The 17638-nt window shown below is 56.8% G+C and overlaps 9 protein-coding genes across 9 annotated transcripts; 5 read left to right on the forward strand and 4 right to left on the reverse strand.

Annotated features, from left to right (window-relative positions):
• Window positions 1-866: 866 nt before the first annotated feature.
• EJ05DRAFT_482176 (uncharacterized protein) lies at window positions 867-2522 on the forward strand (the record flags this gene model as incomplete). Its single annotated transcript, XM_033745144.1, has 1 exon — window positions 867-2522. The coding sequence occupies one exon, from the start codon at window positions 867-869 to the stop codon at window positions 2520-2522; it is 1656 nt and encodes a 551-aa protein (XP_033605818.1).
• A 1092-nt stretch (window positions 2523-3614) lies between these two features.
• On the forward strand, window positions 3615-4188 carry EJ05DRAFT_460136 (ICMT-domain-containing protein; the record flags this gene model as incomplete). The annotated part of the gene is made up of 2 exons (XM_033742603.1): window positions 3615-3831; window positions 3926-4188. 2 exons carry the CDS (start codon window positions 3615-3617, stop codon window positions 4012-4014), a joined length of 306 nt encoding a protein of 101 aa, XP_033605819.1. The 3' UTR covers window positions 4015-4188.
• An 818-nt stretch (window positions 4189-5006) lies between these two features.
• On the reverse strand, window positions 5007-6042 carry EJ05DRAFT_36529 (uncharacterized protein). The gene has a single exon (XM_033741109.1). It carries the CDS (start codon window positions 5837-5839, stop codon window positions 5120-5122), a length of 720 nt encoding a protein of 239 aa, XP_033605820.1. The 5' UTR covers window positions 5840-6042; the 3' UTR covers window positions 5007-5119.
• EJ05DRAFT_36668 (uncharacterized protein) lies at window positions 5967-6618 on the reverse strand. Its single transcript, XM_033741117.1, has 2 exons — window positions 6106-6618; window positions 5967-6002 (listed from the first exon to the last, which is right to left on the reverse strand). Exon 1 carries the CDS (start codon window positions 6497-6499, stop codon window positions 6197-6199), a length of 303 nt encoding a protein of 100 aa, XP_033605821.1. The 5' UTR covers window positions 6500-6618; the 3' UTR covers window positions 5967-6002; window positions 6106-6196.
• A 1825-nt stretch (window positions 6619-8443) lies between these two features.
• EJ05DRAFT_534728 (uncharacterized protein) lies at window positions 8444-9854 on the reverse strand (the record flags this gene model as incomplete). The annotated part of the gene is made up of 4 exons (XM_033749201.1): window positions 9569-9854; window positions 8901-9443; window positions 8703-8826; window positions 8444-8664 (listed from the first exon to the last, which is right to left on the reverse strand). The coding sequence occupies exons 1-4, from the start codon at window positions 9824-9826 to the stop codon at window positions 8444-8446; spliced, it is 1146 nt and encodes a 381-aa protein (XP_033605822.1). The 5' UTR covers window positions 9827-9854.
• Window positions 9855-10192: 338 nt separating this feature from the next.
• Window positions 10193-11274, forward strand: EJ05DRAFT_534729 (uncharacterized protein; the record flags this gene model as incomplete). Its single annotated transcript, XM_033749202.1, has 3 exons — window positions 10193-10266; window positions 10393-10640; window positions 10716-11274. 3 exons carry the CDS (start codon window positions 10193-10195, stop codon window positions 10793-10795), a joined length of 402 nt encoding a protein of 133 aa, XP_033605823.1. The 3' UTR covers window positions 10796-11274.
• Window positions 11275-11842: 568 nt separating this feature from the next.
• Window positions 11843-12997, reverse strand: EJ05DRAFT_447764 (60S ribosome subunit biogenesis protein NIP7; the record flags this gene model as incomplete). Its single annotated transcript, XM_033742284.1, has 2 exons — window positions 11843-12438; window positions 12542-12997. The coding sequence occupies 2 exons, from the start codon at window positions 12995-12997 to the stop codon at window positions 12310-12312; spliced, it is 585 nt and encodes a 194-aa protein (XP_033605824.1). The 3' UTR covers window positions 11843-12309.
• Window positions 12998-13189: 192 nt separating this feature from the next.
• Window positions 13190-15404, forward strand: EJ05DRAFT_472285 (nucleolar complex-associated protein 3; the record flags this gene model as incomplete). Its single annotated transcript, XM_033743149.1, has 1 exon — window positions 13190-15404. Exon 1 carries the CDS (start codon window positions 13279-13281, stop codon window positions 15400-15402), a length of 2124 nt encoding a protein of 707 aa, XP_033605825.1. The 5' UTR covers window positions 13190-13278.
• A 64-nt stretch (window positions 15405-15468) lies between these two features.
• On the forward strand, window positions 15469-17618 carry EJ05DRAFT_534732 (ketoacyl synthase domain-containing protein). Its single transcript, XM_033749203.1, has 7 exons — window positions 15469-15979; window positions 16047-16324; window positions 16429-16500; window positions 16548-16634; window positions 16695-16961; window positions 17014-17382; window positions 17427-17618. Exons 1-7 carry the CDS (start codon window positions 15928-15930, stop codon window positions 17592-17594), a joined length of 1293 nt encoding a protein of 430 aa, XP_033605826.1. The 5' UTR covers window positions 15469-15927; the 3' UTR covers window positions 17595-17618.
• Window positions 17619-17638: the final 20 nt, after the last annotated feature.

Consider the following 17638-nt stretch of genomic DNA (forward strand, 5'->3'; position numbering starts at 1 on the left):
ATACATACGGCAAGAGCTGCATCACTGGCAAAGGGACGGATGTTTGTCCAATCAGCATTGCCACGAACAAAGGTCTCATAGGGGATATAGACAAGACGCCGCACGATAGATCTGTTGCGTCCAGACAATCAATCCATAAGATGCTGGACATAGCTAGCCGTCGACAACAGAGGTCTTGTTTGAGGCTGATGTGCCCACATACCAAGAATGCTCTGCAACTATACCTTCCCAGATAGGAAGCATACGTCTAGTGACCGTGCTCGAGGTTAGCATAAAGCACAAGCACTTTACGTGCATGCAGCTAACATAGTACGTAACTCTCTATACTGTATAGCCGCACACTAGTACACATCGGATAGTGGGTCTGACAGGCTAGTATCTGGCTCAGAAATGGTAAAGAGCCGTAGTAGTAGGTGGACGTATAGTTGTTGATAGGTCATACTCAATTGCTTCGTTACTGTCTTGGATGCTACATTGCTAATGCTTCTTTGTGCTGCTGGGTTCTGGTGAATTGGTAGGTTGATTGGAGGTTGTGACACTATATCGACCTTACTGTCGTGTTGGATGTCGGTCAATGGCGGTATCGTGGTCGTGATTCACGAATGGAGACGAAGAGTGGTCCAAACACGCGAAATTCAATACAGTACTATTACAGCTCTGAGCTGAAGACGCCCGGGCAAGGCTAGCACGCTTGTAGACTAGCGTTCTATTTCCACGCTTCTTCAAACGCACGACTGCAAGCCATGGTCAAGCCACGCGCCAGGCATCTTACTTTAGTTTTACATCCTCATCTATACGTCCAGTCGCACAATGTCCCCCATTCCCCAGGGCCTCTCCCTCTTCCCGCGACTCTTCGCGCAGCCGCAATGGCCTCTGCGACCGACCTGATCACGTACATCGGTGTCCCCCTCGCCGTCATAGGAGTGATTCCCACCATCTTCACATGCGCCAAATCCCTGGTCACGCTCCGTTCGATCCGCAGGCTTCTCGACGACAACGGCACACCGGCAATCACACGAAGCACGCTGCTGTCCGGGATCGTCGAGGTGGAAATACCGCGAAAGAGCATCATCCCGCTCGACCGCGCGGACCCAGCATACTTTGAGCTGAACCCGTGCCCGTCGCGACTGAGGGGCGGCAGCTGGACGATATTGAATTGGAAAGAGCTGATTATCGGCGTCAAGGCGTACAGGGTGCAGTATCACGACGAGCTGTCGCAGCCGCAGGCGGAGGTGGGCTTTGAAGCCCTGCTTGCGTTTCTACTGGATCGGGGCGCGGTGCCGAGCGTGGCCGGTTTCAGCGACCTGCGCAGCTCAGGCCTGTGGACGCCCGCCGGGACGAAGCTGTTGCTGTCTCCCGTGACGGCAGACCCCGTGCTGACGGTCGCGACGGCCAGCGACTCGGACGGGATCCTGTCGCTCTGCCTGGACTGGCGGCACGAGTGGGATAGGCGGACCTGGGAGTCTCTCCCGCCGTACTGGATCCGACTGACCTCGTCCCACGAGGCAGCCCAGATCCGAGCCGCCATCAAGGGCATCCAGCCGGACGCGTCAAAGCCCGAGCCGGCAGACCCCAGCACGACCACCACGTTCTCCCCCGACCGCCGTCCCAGCGCAACAGACATGCTCTCCACGCTTCACGACTCCCTCACCTCCTTCCGCCTCCGCATCGGCTCCTCGGGCGTCGAGGAAAGCTACCGAGAAGACGACCCGAAGCACCGGCTCGCCCTCCCCCACCTACAGTCCCACCTCCCCTCGGACACGCGCCCAATGTGGTTCTCCGTCGGCTGCACCGCTCTCGGCGCCCCACGCGGCGGCCTCTGGAGCTACGCAATCCCAGACGACATCACGCAGCTCGCACGGCGCGAGACGGTGCCATGCGGCGTAATGGTGCTGCTCGGCCTGCTAGACGACGACGCGGTGCCGGCATGGCGCACGCCCTACGACGACGCGCTCGAGCGCCTGAAGCAGCAGACCAAGCTCATGGACCGCGCGCGGCAGATGAGCGCGGAGAACCAGCTCAGTCCGGCGGAGAAGGTGCGGGCGCAGCAGGCGCGCGTGAGCAAGGAGGCGTGGGAGTTTCACAATGAGATGCGCGAGCGGCAGATTGAGCGCGAGCGGCGGGTCGAGCAGGAGTTGACGGAGGCGCTGACGAGCCAGAGGTTGGCGATTGGGCCGGTGGCGGAGGCGTGCCGGGCGTGGCTGGTGCGGGAGGGCCATGTGCCGGGGGCGGAGGCGGAGACGGGGTTTGCGGCGATTGTGGAGCAGGTGTTGTATTGTATGATTACGAGTGAGGGAGTGGGGTGGAAGATGGCGGGGATGCTGGATCGGTGGCGGAGCTGGGCGGAGAGCGGAGGGATGGCGAGGCCGACGTATCGGGCAGTGGCGGAGGATGTGGTGGTGTTTGGGTTTGCGGCGTGTGTGTTGTGGGTGGTTCGGGAGGCGGCGATGCATGAGGCTGGGGCGGTGGTGTCGGACTTGCAGGAGTGTGTCCGGATCTGGCGGAAGGTGCGGCTGGGGTAATTAGTGTTGGTGGGCGTGAGCAGAGGGGCGCACGCGAGGGCCATGTTTCTGCCGGTTTCGGTGTTCGTGCTACCAAGGGGGGGAGATCTGTATTTTGCAGCATAGGAGTATATATTAATTTTGTGCATATATGTAAGTATGTGCGTGTGTGTGTTGCGGAAAGACGGGGTGTGAGTTGAGGCGAGATGGGACGTCTTGGATTGCCGGATGCGGAAATGTGGGATATACTGACAGACTGACTGACTGACTGACTGACTCGGCGAGGGTGGACGTTTCCTGCGTGCATGACTCGTGAATTGGGGTGGGGTGGAGTGGAGTGGAGTGCTGGCCTGGGCGGTGAGACGCGGCATAATTGGTGAGGACGAGACGACATGTCGTGGTATCACAAACCTTCTTTCTTGCTATTGTTCTCTCCCCTTCACTCCCGCACATCCAACGTTCAACCTCGCCGCTCCGCTCATGTCGTTCTGCTTATAACCCGCTCTCTCCTTCTTTTCTCCTTCGCTATCTTCTCCGTCGTCCTTATGAGCAGCGCTTGTCCTCAACACCCGCACACGAGCGCCTGAGCCCCCTTTCTCGCATCACCACCACCACAACCACAAAACCACCACCATGCCCTCACCACAACCACACACCCCAACCCCCCAAGCAAACAACTCCACCCCACGCACCCCTCCTCCCCTCCCCCGCACCCTCTACCCCGGCGGCACGCGCTCCCTCTCCGGCATCGCCCTCCGCGCCTTCACCCTCGGCACCACCCTCGGCACCACCACCCTCCTCTCCCTCCTCCTCCTCTCGCACTCCCACCCCCTCTGGCGCCCCCCCGCCTTCCTCGCCCTCCTCGCCCTCTCCCACTTCCTCGAATTCTACACGACCGCGCTCGCCAACACGCCCGCCGCCACGACATCCTCCTTCCTCCTCAGCAACGGCAATGCATACCGGCTTGCGCACTCGGCTGCGCTGCTCGAATGCACGCTTACGAATACGCTTGTCCGGCTTCCGGGGTGGTATGTTGCTGTGACGCGGCATCCGGTTGTTGTGGGAGTGGGGGTGGTGATGGTGGTTGTGGGGCAGGGCGTGCGGAGTGTCGCTATGGTGCAGGCGGGCGAGAGCTTTAATCATCAGGTGCAGAGTGAGTGGAGGGCCGGGCATGTGCTTGTTACGAGGGGGGTGTATGGGGTTGTGAGGCATCCGAGTTATTGGGGGTTTTTTTGGTGGGGGGTGGGATCGCAGGTGCTTGTGGGGAATGTGGGGTGTGGGGTGGTGTATGCGTGTGTGCTGTGGCGGTTTTTTGCGAGGCGGATTGCGAGTGAGTTGCTGTTCTTTTTCTTCGGTCTTTGTGGCGAGGGGAAAGGGGTTGTTGGGCGTGTGTGCTGACTGACTGACTGACTGTGTGTGTGCAGGTGAGGAGAGGTATCTGGTGGGGTTCTTTGGGGAGGAGTATGTGCGGTTTCGGGCGCGGACGCCGGTGGGGATTCCGTTTATTGCGTGAGTGGAAGTGGGGTGGGCGTGAGGTAGATGGATGGGTGTGTGAGAGCATGCGTACGAGCGGCGGGAGGAGAGGTCATGAGTGAGGTGTTGTAGGGAGCAGGAGGAAGGTATATCTCATACCTAGCCAAGCACAACGCAAACTGCAGACCAGATGCACGGTATACGAATAAGAAGGCCAGGAGTAAGGATAGGACTGAGAATAGGAATGAGAATAGAGCGGCAGGGCTACGTTATGCCTAGTCACGGCAGACACACATGCCATGCCCGCACCAGCACAGTAGACGCACCTAACAGCACACTTTACCCAACACACAGCAAGCACATGAAGCACACAGACCCAGACACAGACACACGAGACAACACATCTCAATTACCCCCCCTTCCCCTACCCTGAAGTAACAAACAAACCAAGTAGCCAGCAAAACACCCAAGATACGCCATTCTATACGTGTATCTGCATATGTGCAAACTCCACAAGCCCCCCGAAAAGTCTATAATGTCTATCTTTCGCAGTCCAAGTCAAAGTAAAGCTTCTTTCCAAGTCCAAGCAAAGCAAGTGCACGCAAACGCTCATTCATTACCACCACCACCAACAGCACAAACAACACCAGCACAAACAACACCAGCACAAACAACACCAGCACAAACAACACCAGCACAAACAACACCAGCACAACACCATGACAGCACCATGACAGCACAACACAACATCCACCCCATGCACACACGCCGTACTTTTTCGCAGGAATGGAAATGAAGAAACGGCGGGGTAGAAAGGGAAAGTAAGAACGAGAAAAGAACGCCGTCGATGATGAAGCATTCCGCCCAGAATAGGATAGGATAGAAGAGAAGAGGATAGAATGAGAAACGCCAGGCCATGCCGAATCAGGGGACGGTGATGGAATAGGGAGGGAGGGTAGGCGCGCTCAGAGACAGCTGGACCTCCTGTCCAAGCGCGACAAGCTGCTGCGCGTCAAGGAAGAAGAAGAAGAAGAAGACGAAGAACGAAAAAAGCAAATTCATGCGTCAGGTCAGGCAGCTGCATCCATCCATCCATTCATGCACGCCACACAACCCACAAGCCACACCCCTCTCACCCCATCAACTCAAGCCCCCTCCCGCCCCCCAAGCAACCTCCCCAAACTCCCCGGCGCAGTCGGCGTCCCAGGCACAACCCCGACCTTCTCATACCTCAGCAAATCCCCCTCAACCACCACGCCCACCGTCATATGCGCCTCGGCCGGCTTCGTCTTGAACGCATACAGCCTCTGCAGACTAGCCGGTCCACAACCAGCGCCACCAGCACCAGCACCAGCACCACCAGCACCACCAGTAGTAGCAGTCGGAAAGCTAAACGTCGTACAGGGCGTCACAAGGTCGACGGAACGCGCAGACGAGGCGGCAAAGTACGAGGACGAGGAGCTGGGGGCGTGGCGGCGGGGGAGCGGGCGGGTGGAGTTGTAGTTGTAGTTGTAGTTGTATGAGGAGGAGCGGGATGCGGCGGCGGGGGTGTAGGGGTAGGGGAGGGAGAAGCTTGCTGTTGAGGCGGGGGTGTGGGAGAGGGAGGGGGTTGTTGGTGTTGTTGTTGTTGTGGTGGTGGTTGTTGTGATGGAGGAGAAGGCGCGGGTGGAGAAGGGCGGGCGTGCGGTCGTCGGGGTGGTGGTGTAGTCGTGCCAGGCGGGATTCGTGGATTGGAACTGGCGGAGGTAGCGCGCGGCTTCGGAGTTTTCGCGCGAGAGGGGGGTGCGTGCGGATGACGTGTAGAGGTAGTTGGTGGTGTCTTCTTCGTTGTTGTCGTCTTCTTCTTCTTCGTCGGACATGACCATCGACGAGCGGTTCGAGAGAGGCGCGGCGGTGGGCGGGCGAGCTGGGACGGGCTCCTTGGGCGCGGGCAGGTTGGATTGGTCGTCGAGATGGTGGGCGTAGGGCGTGGGAGGCGGGGAGTATTCGTGCGAGATGTACGACGACTTTTGGTCGCTTCGGCGGCATCTTTGGTGGGAAGTTAGCTATGAAGCTGGAGCTGGAGGGCGGGCAGCATGCAGCAGCAGCAGCAGCAGCAGCAGCAGCAGCAGCAGCAAGCAGGATGACGTACCTCTCGGAGCAGTAGAGGATGTTGTTGCAGGGCGTGATGATCTGCTTCTCGCAGCTTGCACTGTTTTGAAGGAGTCAGCAGGGTGAATGCGTCATGACGACAACAACATCAACACAACAACAACAACAACATACCAGAACTGCAGGAAGCTCGTCGCCATCGTGTCCTCCTCGCCGTCGTCCTTGGCCTGGCGCTGCTGCTGGCCCTGTCCCGACTTCACCAGCGACGACGACGACGACGACCCCTTTGCTGCGGCGGCCGAGGAGTGAGTGCGCTTATGGCCCGAGACGGGACGAAGATGGTGATGGTGATGATGAGGACGACCAGCAGGCAGATGAGACGGCGGCGTCGTGTACTTTTTAGCAGAGAGCCGAGCGGTCGAAGCGGTGGCCATAGCACACACTCACACACGCGATGCAGTAGCAGGATTGCTATCAATGCACGATTTGCTCGATCGCAGCAGCAGGGTACAACAGGGGGGAGGGGGGGAGGGAAAAAGAGACGGTGAGACAAGACGGTCTGTCTGGATAATTAGGGTGAGATCAGGCCTGCCCGTGACGAGGTGACGACGAGTGAAGTGTAAAGTAATCTGTTTGGCGCGTATCAGACGACGGTCAGCGGGATGTTGGTGGATGAAGGGAATTGATGCTGGCGATGCTGGCGATGCTGGTGATATCTCTCTCTTCTGCTCTTCGCCGTCTCCTTGTCCTGTCCTCCCTCTCGGCGAACCAAGGGATAGCAGTGTTTTGGCTTTTTGCCTTTCTGGCACCTTATCTGGTGGCTACTGGCACTCGATAAGGTATCTTGCCCACTATGGATTGCTCGCATCCACTTATCGCCCACTAAATTATCGACCGTTCCTATCTTTGGGCTGTTGGCTGACTTATCTGGCGCCACGGGGTCAGCATCCCATCCGTTTGGTTCAGGAACAGGATCAGGATCAGTGGGACAAAACAGCAGGATCAGCAAAGACAGAGAACAGGAACAGGAAGATTGCCAGCTGTATCGTGCTGCCTGCATTTCCCATTCCCATCCTTTTTTTTTTTGCAACCGAGACAGGGGAGTGATAATTGATTGATTGTTCGTATAATAAATACTTACTATGAGTGTGAATATAGATAGGGACCAAGCAGGCCAAGCGGGAGGAGGTGCGTATATCCGAGTACAGGGCCGCGTCGTTGCGAGTCTGACTGACTGACTGCGCCCCCTGGAAACGTTAAGCCGAGGATAAGCGAGGATGCGGTGTGCGTCTCTGTGTCTTTGCTGCTTGTTTGTTGCTGGTTGCTCTGTGACTCTCTCTGCCTTATCACCAATATATTCTTCTGTCTTGTCTTGCCTTGTCTTGACGTGTCCTGGTGCGACGACTCTCGCGTCGTGATGCCGGGTCGAGATAGATAACGACAAAGGTTGAGATAAGAATGGCTCAAATGTCGGTCAAGGGAGGGTGAGTGTTGGACGTGAAGCTGCTGTATACCTCACTATATAGTAGTGTATATACCGAGTCCAGTCGAGCACTTGTACTCGCCGGGCGTTGGGGCGCTATTTATCCAGCAAACTTCACCTCCACTACTACCACCATCATCCTGTTATCCTCCATTCCTCTTACCAATTGTCTTGCTCCACCTCAACTTGCTATTGGAGCAGCAAGAAACAATGGAGCCATCCATGCGTCCACGTCTCTGAGCACACAATCCAAGTCCTCGCCCTCGTCATCCATACAATCACTGTGCAGACCCCGCCGCCAAGCCTGCTTGTTCTGGAAGCTCTACCTAATTATCCTGCCTGACCTCTTCTCCACCACTGACCACTCTCTCTCCTCTTCGTCCTCCAACCTCACATCCTCTAATTACCACTGCACATCTGTGTACCTGTCCCGTCTCTGTGCGTGTACTGTGTAAACTCCCCGAATTCATATCCACCTCCTCTGCACCTCGCTACCAACAGCTCCCTCGCCTACTCCGCGACCTCTACAAGCTATCAGCAATTCTCGCCCACGTCCCCGTGCCTGACTTGTCCCTGTCCCGTCTCACCACTCCGTTCCGATGCACCACCACATAGCAGCACCATGTCAATCCACCCCGTACCACTCTTCTCTCTTCAGCTTCCACAATTGGTTCTCTGTCCCACACACTCCTGGGACACGTTGTCTTGCTCGTCTCGCATGTGCCCGGCTTGAGGAAAAAAAACACATGCAACGCGCGTCTAAGAATGTGCTCAATTCTTTGTGTGCTCCACTCGTCTATTCTTCTGCGTCGTCCTGACTCCTGTCCGGCAACGCGCATCGCATCTAACTTGTGGTTGGTCGGCTCCACTCCGGCCCCAGACTTTCATGTGAACCTTATAGCTGCATGCCCTGATCGCCAGCAGACAACGCTGCAGCTGCTGAAATGTGGAGGATTCGCAGTCCAACCGCTGTGCTGTAGAATGGGCCCTGCTGCTGCTGCTCTGTTGCGGCTACAAAGTTGATTTCCCCGAGTCCAAATCCTCGCTTCCCTATTCGGTGCTTGGTGATTAGCAGAACAGTAGGACTAGCCAGCATTCTTGTAGGCTGGTGGTACACTGTACGATGCTGCCAAAGCTTAATGCGGTCGACTTACTGCACGCTGTAACAAAAGCCTCAAACGTTGCCTCATTCCGTATCGTCGCCGCCATCAATACCTGCAACTCTGGCCTCCACTCCATCAACCGTCCAATCGTGCTGACCAATGCTGGAATCACACTCTTGTCGTACGTCCATACCCATCCGCGTCAGTACATTGCCACATCTCCATCATGCCGAGCCTACTGCTACTTACCACGTCTGCACCCACAACCACGTCCAGCTCGGCCACCGCGTAGTCCTCCCCCATCGCCCCCATCGCCGATGGAGATCCCCACTTCAGCGCCGCTGCCTCAATCCGTCCACTGTCGTCTAGACCGTTCAGGAACAGGTTGTCCCTGATCGCATCTACCACAATCTCCACCCCGTCCGTTGCGACAACACGTTTCGCGCCCAGGTGCTTGGCTGCCAGGATCGATACCAGCCCTGTTCCTGCCCCGAGCTCCATTATGGTTTTGTCTTTGACGTACGCCTGCCCTTCTCTGGTCGTGAGATATGCCCCGAGATGCAGAGCCGCCTCCCACGTCCGCAGTCCCGTCGTGCCTGACCCGGATATCACTGCCCGGGACTCGAGTAGTGTGACCGGGCGGTCGATGGACGGGCATGCATTGTCTGACGAGGACGACGACGACGTGAAGTTGTACGTCACAAACGCCTTTTCTTGCGCTGCCTCTGCTTCCGACGGCAGACTTGCCCCCATGAGCCGTGCCAGCGTCGCCATGAGACTGTCTGATATTTCCTGTCCCAAACATAGTCAACTCCGATAATAATTCTAATTTTGCGTGCCACGTGCTTGTATTACAGACGAATGCAAATCTGGACTGAAACAGTCTTTTAAGAGTGATAACTACAAGGAACGCCTACATCTTCTTCCGGATCCGTGATTGCTTGCTCAATCAGCCGCGTGATTCTCTTCAGCAGTCGGAGCTGGTATCTGGGCGGCGGCAGATATTGCACTTGCTCCTCGTCGAAAAGCTGCTGGAAGAGCCATGATTGCACTTTTGCACTCTTCAGCACCTCTTTTGCGGGCAGCGATATTAGGCTTGGCTCTACGAGCTGGAAGTATTGTCTGCGGACAAGTGCAAGCCGGGCCTCCAGCTGCGCGTCCATCTCCATGCTCATTGCTCGAGCCTCAACGTGCAGCGCAATGCCAGGTCGTGAGCATTAATTATGCCTCGAGCCATGAAGTCGATGTGGTCGACACATACCACGCTAACCCCATATCCAGCCTAGCGCGGCGTGCTCCTTGGCGCCCACAATACTCGCTTAGTTTTTCACACCCACGATCTCGAAACCTCCCGACGACGAACGACCGATCAACTAACCACTCTCTTCCACAGCAACACACCCACAACAGATACCTGGACGTTTCGATCGAAGACTCACGGTACGCTGCCGCCCTGGACTTCCCTCGAATTCGCTCGCGCTGCGCCAGCTCAACTAACCCTCTGACGCACACACAGAATCTCGATCGCCAAAACGCCCAATATGTCTGACCCCGTCACCCTACGCACGCGGAAGTTCATCCGCAACCCGCTCCTCGGACGCAAGCAGATGGTTGTGTAAGTCGCACCTCTCCCGCTTGTCGTAGACAGGACACAGGATTTGAGATGAATGACGGACGGATTGACGGATTACCGAATTGAAGAAACCGGAATTGATGGCTAACACGTCTCCCCTCCCAACAGCGACGTCCTCCACCCCAACCGCGCAAACGTGTCCAAGGACGAGCTCCGAGACAAGCTCGCAGAGCTGTACAAGACCGGCAAGGACACGGTGTCGGTATTCGGCTTCAAGACCCAGTACGGTGGCGGCAAGAGCACCGGCTTCGCCCTCATCTACGACTCGAACGAGGCCATGAAGAAGTTTGAGCCGCACTACAGACTCGTCCGCGTCGGCATGGCGGATAAGATTGAGAAGGCGTCGAGACAGCAACGTACGTGTTTTTGTCAACTACAGTATCCACTACAGTAGTCTGGAAGGCGGAATGCTAACACTTTACGAAAAACAGGCAAGCAACGCAAGAACAGGGCAAAGGAGTTCCGCGGTGTGGCAAAGACCAAGGGCGGTGCCAAGGACAAGAAGAAATAGATGTGACGACGACGATTGTGTGGGCAGTAGTGGTGATGGGAGAGGGATTCAGGATTTGCGCGCCGGCCTGGCATGTGGCATGGACATGGCATGGCATGGCATGGCATTAGGGCGGGCGCTTTCGGGCTCGCGTATATCGTGTACAATACGTACCCTCGATAAAGTCGTCATTGCATTACCTTCTTCCCAACACGACACGCTCATGCGGCGGACGACCGGATGGGGATACTCTGCCAACGAATCTTGACGGCGTTTCTCCTGCCCGTCTCGTTCCGCCAGGTCTTTGTGTTGTCTTGATGCCGTGCTCTTGACAGTCGTGTCATCACGTTTCCTGCACGCGTCATGAATCTCGAGATGACTCTCTTGAACATACAGCATGCCTTATATGTCAGATCTTACCTACCTACCTGTCCTACCTACCTGTCCTACCTACCTGTCCTACCTACCTGTCCTACCTACCTACCCAACTACAACTACCCAATCCAATTCACAAACCTCATCCACGCCACTGGAGCTATACTATACCATGCAATGCTTAAATATGCCCAAATAGTTCAAACACCACCCATCCATCCCCATCCCTCTCCATTCCTCCACAGCTCATCCACACATTCTTATCTATCCGCCTTTATGTCTTCTTATTCTTCCTCTTCCTCTTACCCCAATTTTCCTCCCTCTATCCTCCCCGTCTACCGGGCAGTATAGCTATAGAGTAGCCATAGAGTCGCTATAGAGTAGCCATAGAGTCGCTATAGAGTAGCCATAGAGTCGCTATAGAGTAGCCATAGAGTCGCTATAGAGTAGCCATATAATAGCTATGAACAGATAGACTAGCTATAAACAGATAAGAACTGCTATAGAAATCGAGCATACAGATCTATCGTGCCGGCTTTGCTGCTTAGTGAGTGCTCTGCTCTATATCTCGTGTTTCGTTTCGTCCGTGTAGATATCGCTCGTATGTGTCTTCTATATCTCGTTTATCCTACATCTCCCGTGTAGATATCAGAGGAGGAGGGGGAGAGGATGGACAGAGGACAGAAGACAGACCGCGTGGTGAGTAATATAAGTGTGTATGTATATGTACGGTTTTATCTACGCGACCTGAATGGGATTGCCCTACATCCCGTAGTGCCCTAGTTGATCGCATAGTATCCCTGATCCCGCATACACAGAAAGTAACAAATGAACGAACTGACTTTTGTTGACGCCTTTTTTGTCCTGGCTGTCTGGCTGTCTGTCTGGCTTTCTGACTGTCTGGTAGGACAGCTAAGGGTATTTCTATGGCAGCGTTCAAGCAGTTGGAAATACACACTGCTGCTCTTCTAGACCGTGGACCGTGGTCCGTGGTTTGAGATGCGTGTCCATCACACCGCGGAGTCGTATCTATCCATTCCTAACTTTTATTTCTTGGTTCTCTTCCCCCTCTCATTCGTGTGTTCGTCCGTCTTTTCCTCCGCTCTGCCCAAGCAAGCAAGCAAGCCCACACACCCGTCCATTCCGCCCACTCCACCCACTCAAGTCGTCGTAAACAACGTGTCCTCCTCGCGCAGATACTCCCCGATATCCGCCTGTCGAAACGTCGCCACGGCAGTCGGATCCAGGCGCCGCGCCTCGGCCGTGCTCCGCGCCGTCACACCGAAGCCCTACAACACACACAAACAAGAGTCAGCACTCCATCTCCCAACCCCTTCCTTTCCCACCAACCCCCTCAGAACAAAGCGCCAAAAAAAAGAACCAAAAACTCACAATAGCAACATCCCCCCCCCCCAAAACAAGCACCCCCTGCCCCGCCGCACAATCCTCACTCCACCGCCCCACATGCGCCTTGAGCACATTCCCCCCATACAAAAACGGCATCTCGCCATTCTGCTTCACCCAGACGCGGTAGCGGGCATGCGGCGCGATGACGTCCAAGGCAGTGATATGCAGGCGGAATTGGCCTGTTTTTGTGAATTTGCCGAGGCAGGTGCCGAGGGAGAGGAGGGCGTGGCGGGAGATGGAGGTGGCGTGGTTGGCGAGGGATTCGCGGACGTAGTAGACGCGGCTGTGGTGGAGGCGGAAGACGTGGCGGGAGGTGGATTGGGATTGGGAGGTGGTGGTGGATTGGGAGGGAGGGGAGAGGAGGGTTTTGAGGGAGGGCCCGGTGTAGGAGGCGAGTTTGGTGAAGAGGGTGCGGGTTTCGGGTTCGGTTAAGGGGCGCATTTTTGAAGATTTGAGGTTGAGGTTGAGGTTGTGGTTGTGGTTTGTGTATGGGAGAGATAATTGAAAGCATGGGGAGAAAATAATTCTGAAGTTGGAGTTCTGCGACAGTACCGCGCTAGGCCCGATTCGGCATTTTCTGCAAGGAAAAAGCTCAGACTTTGACTTTAATCCGGGTGCGTGCTCGGAGGTGCGAAATTTCATCCCGCAGAAACGGTGCACACACACCGCCTGCTATTCTACACCACCACTTCAAGTCCTCCCCTCAAATAACACGATACACCATGGCTGTCCGGGCCACGAAACGCCGCCGTCTCTCGCCGCCCGACGACGCAAAACCCCCGAATGGCATGTCCAGGGCGGGCAAGAAGAAGACGCACGCCGCCGCCGCCGCAGACAAGGCGCTCGAGCACGGCGTGTTCGCTGGCACTACCGGCTGGGACGACGAGCAGGAGTACGAGAGCCGGCCGCGCAAGAGCAAGACGGAGCAGAGCAGCAAGCGCACGCGGTTGCCGATCAAGACGGCCGACGGCTGGGTAGAGCAGGAGCCCGAGGACATTCCGCACGAGGCGAGCGAGGACGAGGATGAGGACGAGGATAGTTTCCTGGGGTCAGGCGAGGATGAGGACGAGTACGAGCACGAGAACGGAGAGCCGGCGGTCGAGGACGAACAGCCCCGAATCCCCATGCGGCAGCGCATCCTCCAGGCCAAGGAGGACCTGGCCAAGATCGCGGGCCAGATCAGCGAGGACCCGGAGACGAACATCAACGCGGTGAGGCTGCTCGAGGAGTTTGCCGACGCGCCGCACGTGCCGGTGCAGAAGCTGGCGCTGGCCACCCAGCTGGCCGTCTACAAGGACCTCATCCCGAGCTACCCCATCCGGCCCGTCAAGGAGGACGAGGTCAGCTCGACAAAGGTGTCCAAGGAGGTGCGCAAGCTGCGCAGCTTCGAGCAGACCCTGCTGGCCGGCTATCACAAGTATCTCCAGCGGCTCGCCGGGATCGCAAAGGCTGGTGCGCGGGAGAGTGCTGACGCGGCGTCGCTGGTGACGGTGGCGTTTAGCTGTGCGTGCAATCTGCTGGTGTCGGTGACGCACTTTAACTTTCGTGATCTGCTGATTGGCATTGTTGTGCGCAGGCTGGGCAGGGAGCGTGTGGATGGGGACTTTCGGAAGTGTGTCGAGTGTCTGGAGACGCTGTTCAAGAATGACGAGGACGGATATGCTTCGCTCGACGCGGTCAAGGCGCTGCAGACCATGATCAAGGCGCGCCACTACAACATTCACGAAAACGTGCTCAACACCTTCCTGTCCCTGCGCCTTCTCTCGGAGCTGTCGGTCAAGGGCTCGCATCAGCGCATCGACAAGACGGACGAGTCCGCGCAGACCAAGTCCAAGTTCAAGAAGGAGTTCCGCACCAAGCGCGAGAGGAAGCTCGCGCGCGAGAACAAGGCCATCCAGAAGGAGTTTGCCGAGGCCGACGCCGCCGTCTCGCACGAGGACCGCGACAAGAACCAGTCCGAGACGCTCAAGATCGTCTTTGTCGTCTACTTCCAGATCCTGAAGAAGCGCTCGCGCAAGCTCATGGGCGCCGTGCTCGAGGGTCTCGCAAAGTACGCACACCTCATCAACCAGGACTTCTTCGGCGACATCCTCGAGGTGCTCAAGGAGCTCATCTCCAACGCATCGCTGTACACGGACGACAACGATGACAACACCGACGACGACAACAACAACGACGAAGAGCTCGCCTCCACAAGCGTCCGCCAAGCAGCAACCCGCTCCTCGCTCCTCTGCTGCGTCACCGCCTTCGCCCTCCTCCAAGGCCAGGACGCCTCCTACGCAACCTCCACCCTCCACCTCGACCTCAGCTTCTTCGTCGCCCACCTCTACCGCACCCTCCTCCCCGTCTCCCTCAACCCCGACATCGAACTCAACGCCAAATCCCTCCACCTGCCCGACCCCCACACCACCCACACCCACGCCCCCGCCCCTCCGCCCCCAGACCGCAAAGTAAACGTCCAAACCACCACCGTCCTCCTCATCCGCTGCCTCACCTCCACCCTCCTCCCCGCCCACGCCGCCCGCTCCATCCCCGCCCAGCGCATCGCCGCCTTCACGAAACACCTCCTCATCGCCGCCTGCCAGCTCCCCGAGAAGAGCGCCCTCGCCATGCTCGGCTTGCTCACTCTCGTTACGAAGACGCACGGCAAGAAAGTGGCTGCGCTGTGGCGCACCGAGGAGAGGCGTGGCGACGGCGTGTTTGACCCGCTGTGTGAGCGGCCCGAGGCGAGTAATCCGTTTGCGAGCACGGCGTGGGAGGGCGAGGTGTTGAGGGTGCATTTTAGTCCTGCGGTGAGGGAGGCGTATAGGGAGGTTGAGAGGGGGGTTAGGGAGGCTGTGAGGTAGGGTTTGGGTTAGGGGTGGGATGGGATGGGATGGAAGGAGGGAAAGGGAAGGGAAGGGAAGGGAGCGGGTGGATGTGGAGGTGCTGTTTGTGGTAGTGATTAAAAGAGCATGTAGATGTTGGTTGTGTTGTAGCAATGCATATAGGCATGTGTCGCGCTCTGACGCCACGTTCTTCTCGTTTATAACTTACGTCGAGAACTACATCAGCAACACGGCATCTCAATCCTTGCCCAACATGTTCATTATTCTAAATATCTGCCTTCTCTATCCCTACTAGCGAACGCCTGATTGTTTTGGCGTCTGGACGTTTGAAATGCTCCTATGGAACTCCTGGGGTGTTACATATGTACAAGACACCAAGACCAGACTAGTCCCAAAACAGCTATATAGCTATACACCCCCGCTCCCTATCCATCCATCTATCCGCCCATATAAAAACCTACACCCAAACTTGACCACAAACAAACCAAAACAAACAACCTCCATCCCAACCCATCACCACAAACCTCCCGAAAAAAACATGCAATGCGCAGAGTCGTCATCACAGGCCTCGGCGCAGTAACACCCCTCGGCGTCGGTACATCTCTCCCCTAATCTCCCTCCCTCCCTCCTCTCCTTCTCAACCCCAACTAACACAACCCAAGGCATAACCCACACCTGGCCACGCCTCCTCCGCAGCAAAAGCGGCGTCCTCTCCACGCACGCCCTCGGCCCCAAGTTCAGCGCCCTGCCAAGCCAAGTCGCAGGCCTCGTTCCCGCGGGCCGCAAGGACGACGGTGGATGGACGGCGGACGAGTGGGTTGTGACGGCGGGGGAGCGGCGGCGGATGGCGCTGTTTGCGCAGTATGGGATGGCGGCGAGTGAGATGGCGATGCGGGATGCGGGGTGGGTGCCGTGGCGGGAGGGGGATTTGGCTGCTACGGTGAGTTTTTGGGCTGAGGGGGGACTTTTGGGAAGGGGAGAGAGGGATGTGTATGTGAGAGAGAGAGAGAGAGAGAACGTGCTGATTTTGAGGGCGTGGGATAGGGCGTTTGTTTGGGGTCTGGGATTGGGAGTTTTGAGGATGTGTATGAGACTAGTGTGGCGTTTGAGAAGGGGGTGAGTATCTTGGTGTGTGGGTGGGTGGTGGCTGATGTGTGCGGCAGGGGTATCATAAGGTGTCGCCGTTGTTTGTGCCGCGACTGCTGATTAATTTGGCGGCTGGGCATGTTTCGATGAGGTATGGCTTGAGGGTGGGTTTGGATGCGGATTCCATGTGTGTTTGTTGACTGACTGACTGACTGACTGGAAAGGGACCGAATCATGCGGTGACGACGGCGTGCACGACTGGTGCACATTGTATTGGCGATGCGGCGCGCTTGATCAGTTATGGCGATGCAGATGTTATGATAGCTGGGGGTGCGGAGTCTTGCATTCATCCCTTGGCGATAGCAGGCTTTGCGCGCGCGAGGAGTCTGGCTACGGACTGGAACGACCGTCCGAGTGAGGCGTCCAGGCCTTTTGACAAAGACCGCGCTGGCTTTGTGATAGGGGAAGGGGCTGGCGTGATGGTTCTCGAAGTATGTCCGGGCAGTGTCAGTCGTGCGGTGTCATGCTAATACCAATCGACAGGAGTTAGAACACGCAAAAGCACGAGGTGCAAGAGTCTATGCTGAGCTGAAAGGCTATGGACTGTCCTCAGATGCATACCACATGACCGCACCGCGTGCGGATGGCGATGGTCCCCTTCTGGCCATGAAGGCAGCGCTGAGAAATGCCAGCATCACTCCTGAGGCTGTCGACTACGTCAACGCCCACGCAACGTCTACCAAACTAGGCGATGCCGCAGAGAACAGAGCTATCAAGAACCTGCTCCTCGGCGAACATGGCAAGCGAAACGCCTCTGCCATCAACATCAGCAGCACAAAAGGGGCTATTGGACACCTGCTCGGAGCCGCGGGAGCTGTGGAAGCAATCTTCTCTGTGCTCGCCATACACGAGGTGAGTCGCGTGTGCTTGACGCGCATCTGTACTGACTGAGGCAGAATACACTCCCACCCACACTTAATCTGGATACCATCGACGCAGAGGAGGGATTCGACTGCAACTATGTCCCGAATGAGGCCCAGCAGCACAAGGTTGATGTAGCACTCACCAACAGCTTTGGCTTTGGAGGGACAAATGCCAGTCTGTGTTTCAGTAGATACCAATGAATTCCAAACACTCATACTTGTTCCATCCTGCATCTCGACCTGCT

The sequence above is a fragment of the Pseudovirgaria hyperparasitica genome (assembly GCF_010093815.1).
Source record: "Pseudovirgaria hyperparasitica strain CBS 121739 unplaced genomic scaffold EJ05scaffold_1, whole genome shotgun sequence".
NCBI lineage: Eukaryota > Fungi > Ascomycota > Dothideomycetes > Acrospermales > Acrospermaceae > Pseudovirgaria > Pseudovirgaria hyperparasitica.

Bases quoted from the DNA above. Each gene is read 5' to 3' on its own strand.
- EJ05DRAFT_534732 (XM_033749203.1), top strand. From the start codon at position 15,928: ATGCGCAGAGTCGTCATCACAGGCCTCGGCGCAGTAACACCCCTCGGC. The intron at 16,325-16,428 runs GTGAGTTTTTGG...GGCGTGGGATAG, and splicing joins AGGGGGATTTGGCTGCTACG to GGCGTTTGTTTGGGGTCTGG. The intron at 16,962-17,013 runs GTATGTCCGGGC...ACCAATCGACAG, and splicing joins CTGGCGTGATGGTTCTCGAA to GAGTTAGAACACGCAAAAGC.
- EJ05DRAFT_36668 (XM_033741117.1), bottom strand. From the start codon at position 6,499: ATGGCCACCGCTTCGACCGCTCGGCTCTCTGCTAAAAAGTACACGACG.
- EJ05DRAFT_36529 (XM_033741109.1), bottom strand. From the start codon at position 5,839: ATGGTCATGTCCGACGAAGAAGAAGAAGACGACAACAACGAAGAAGAC.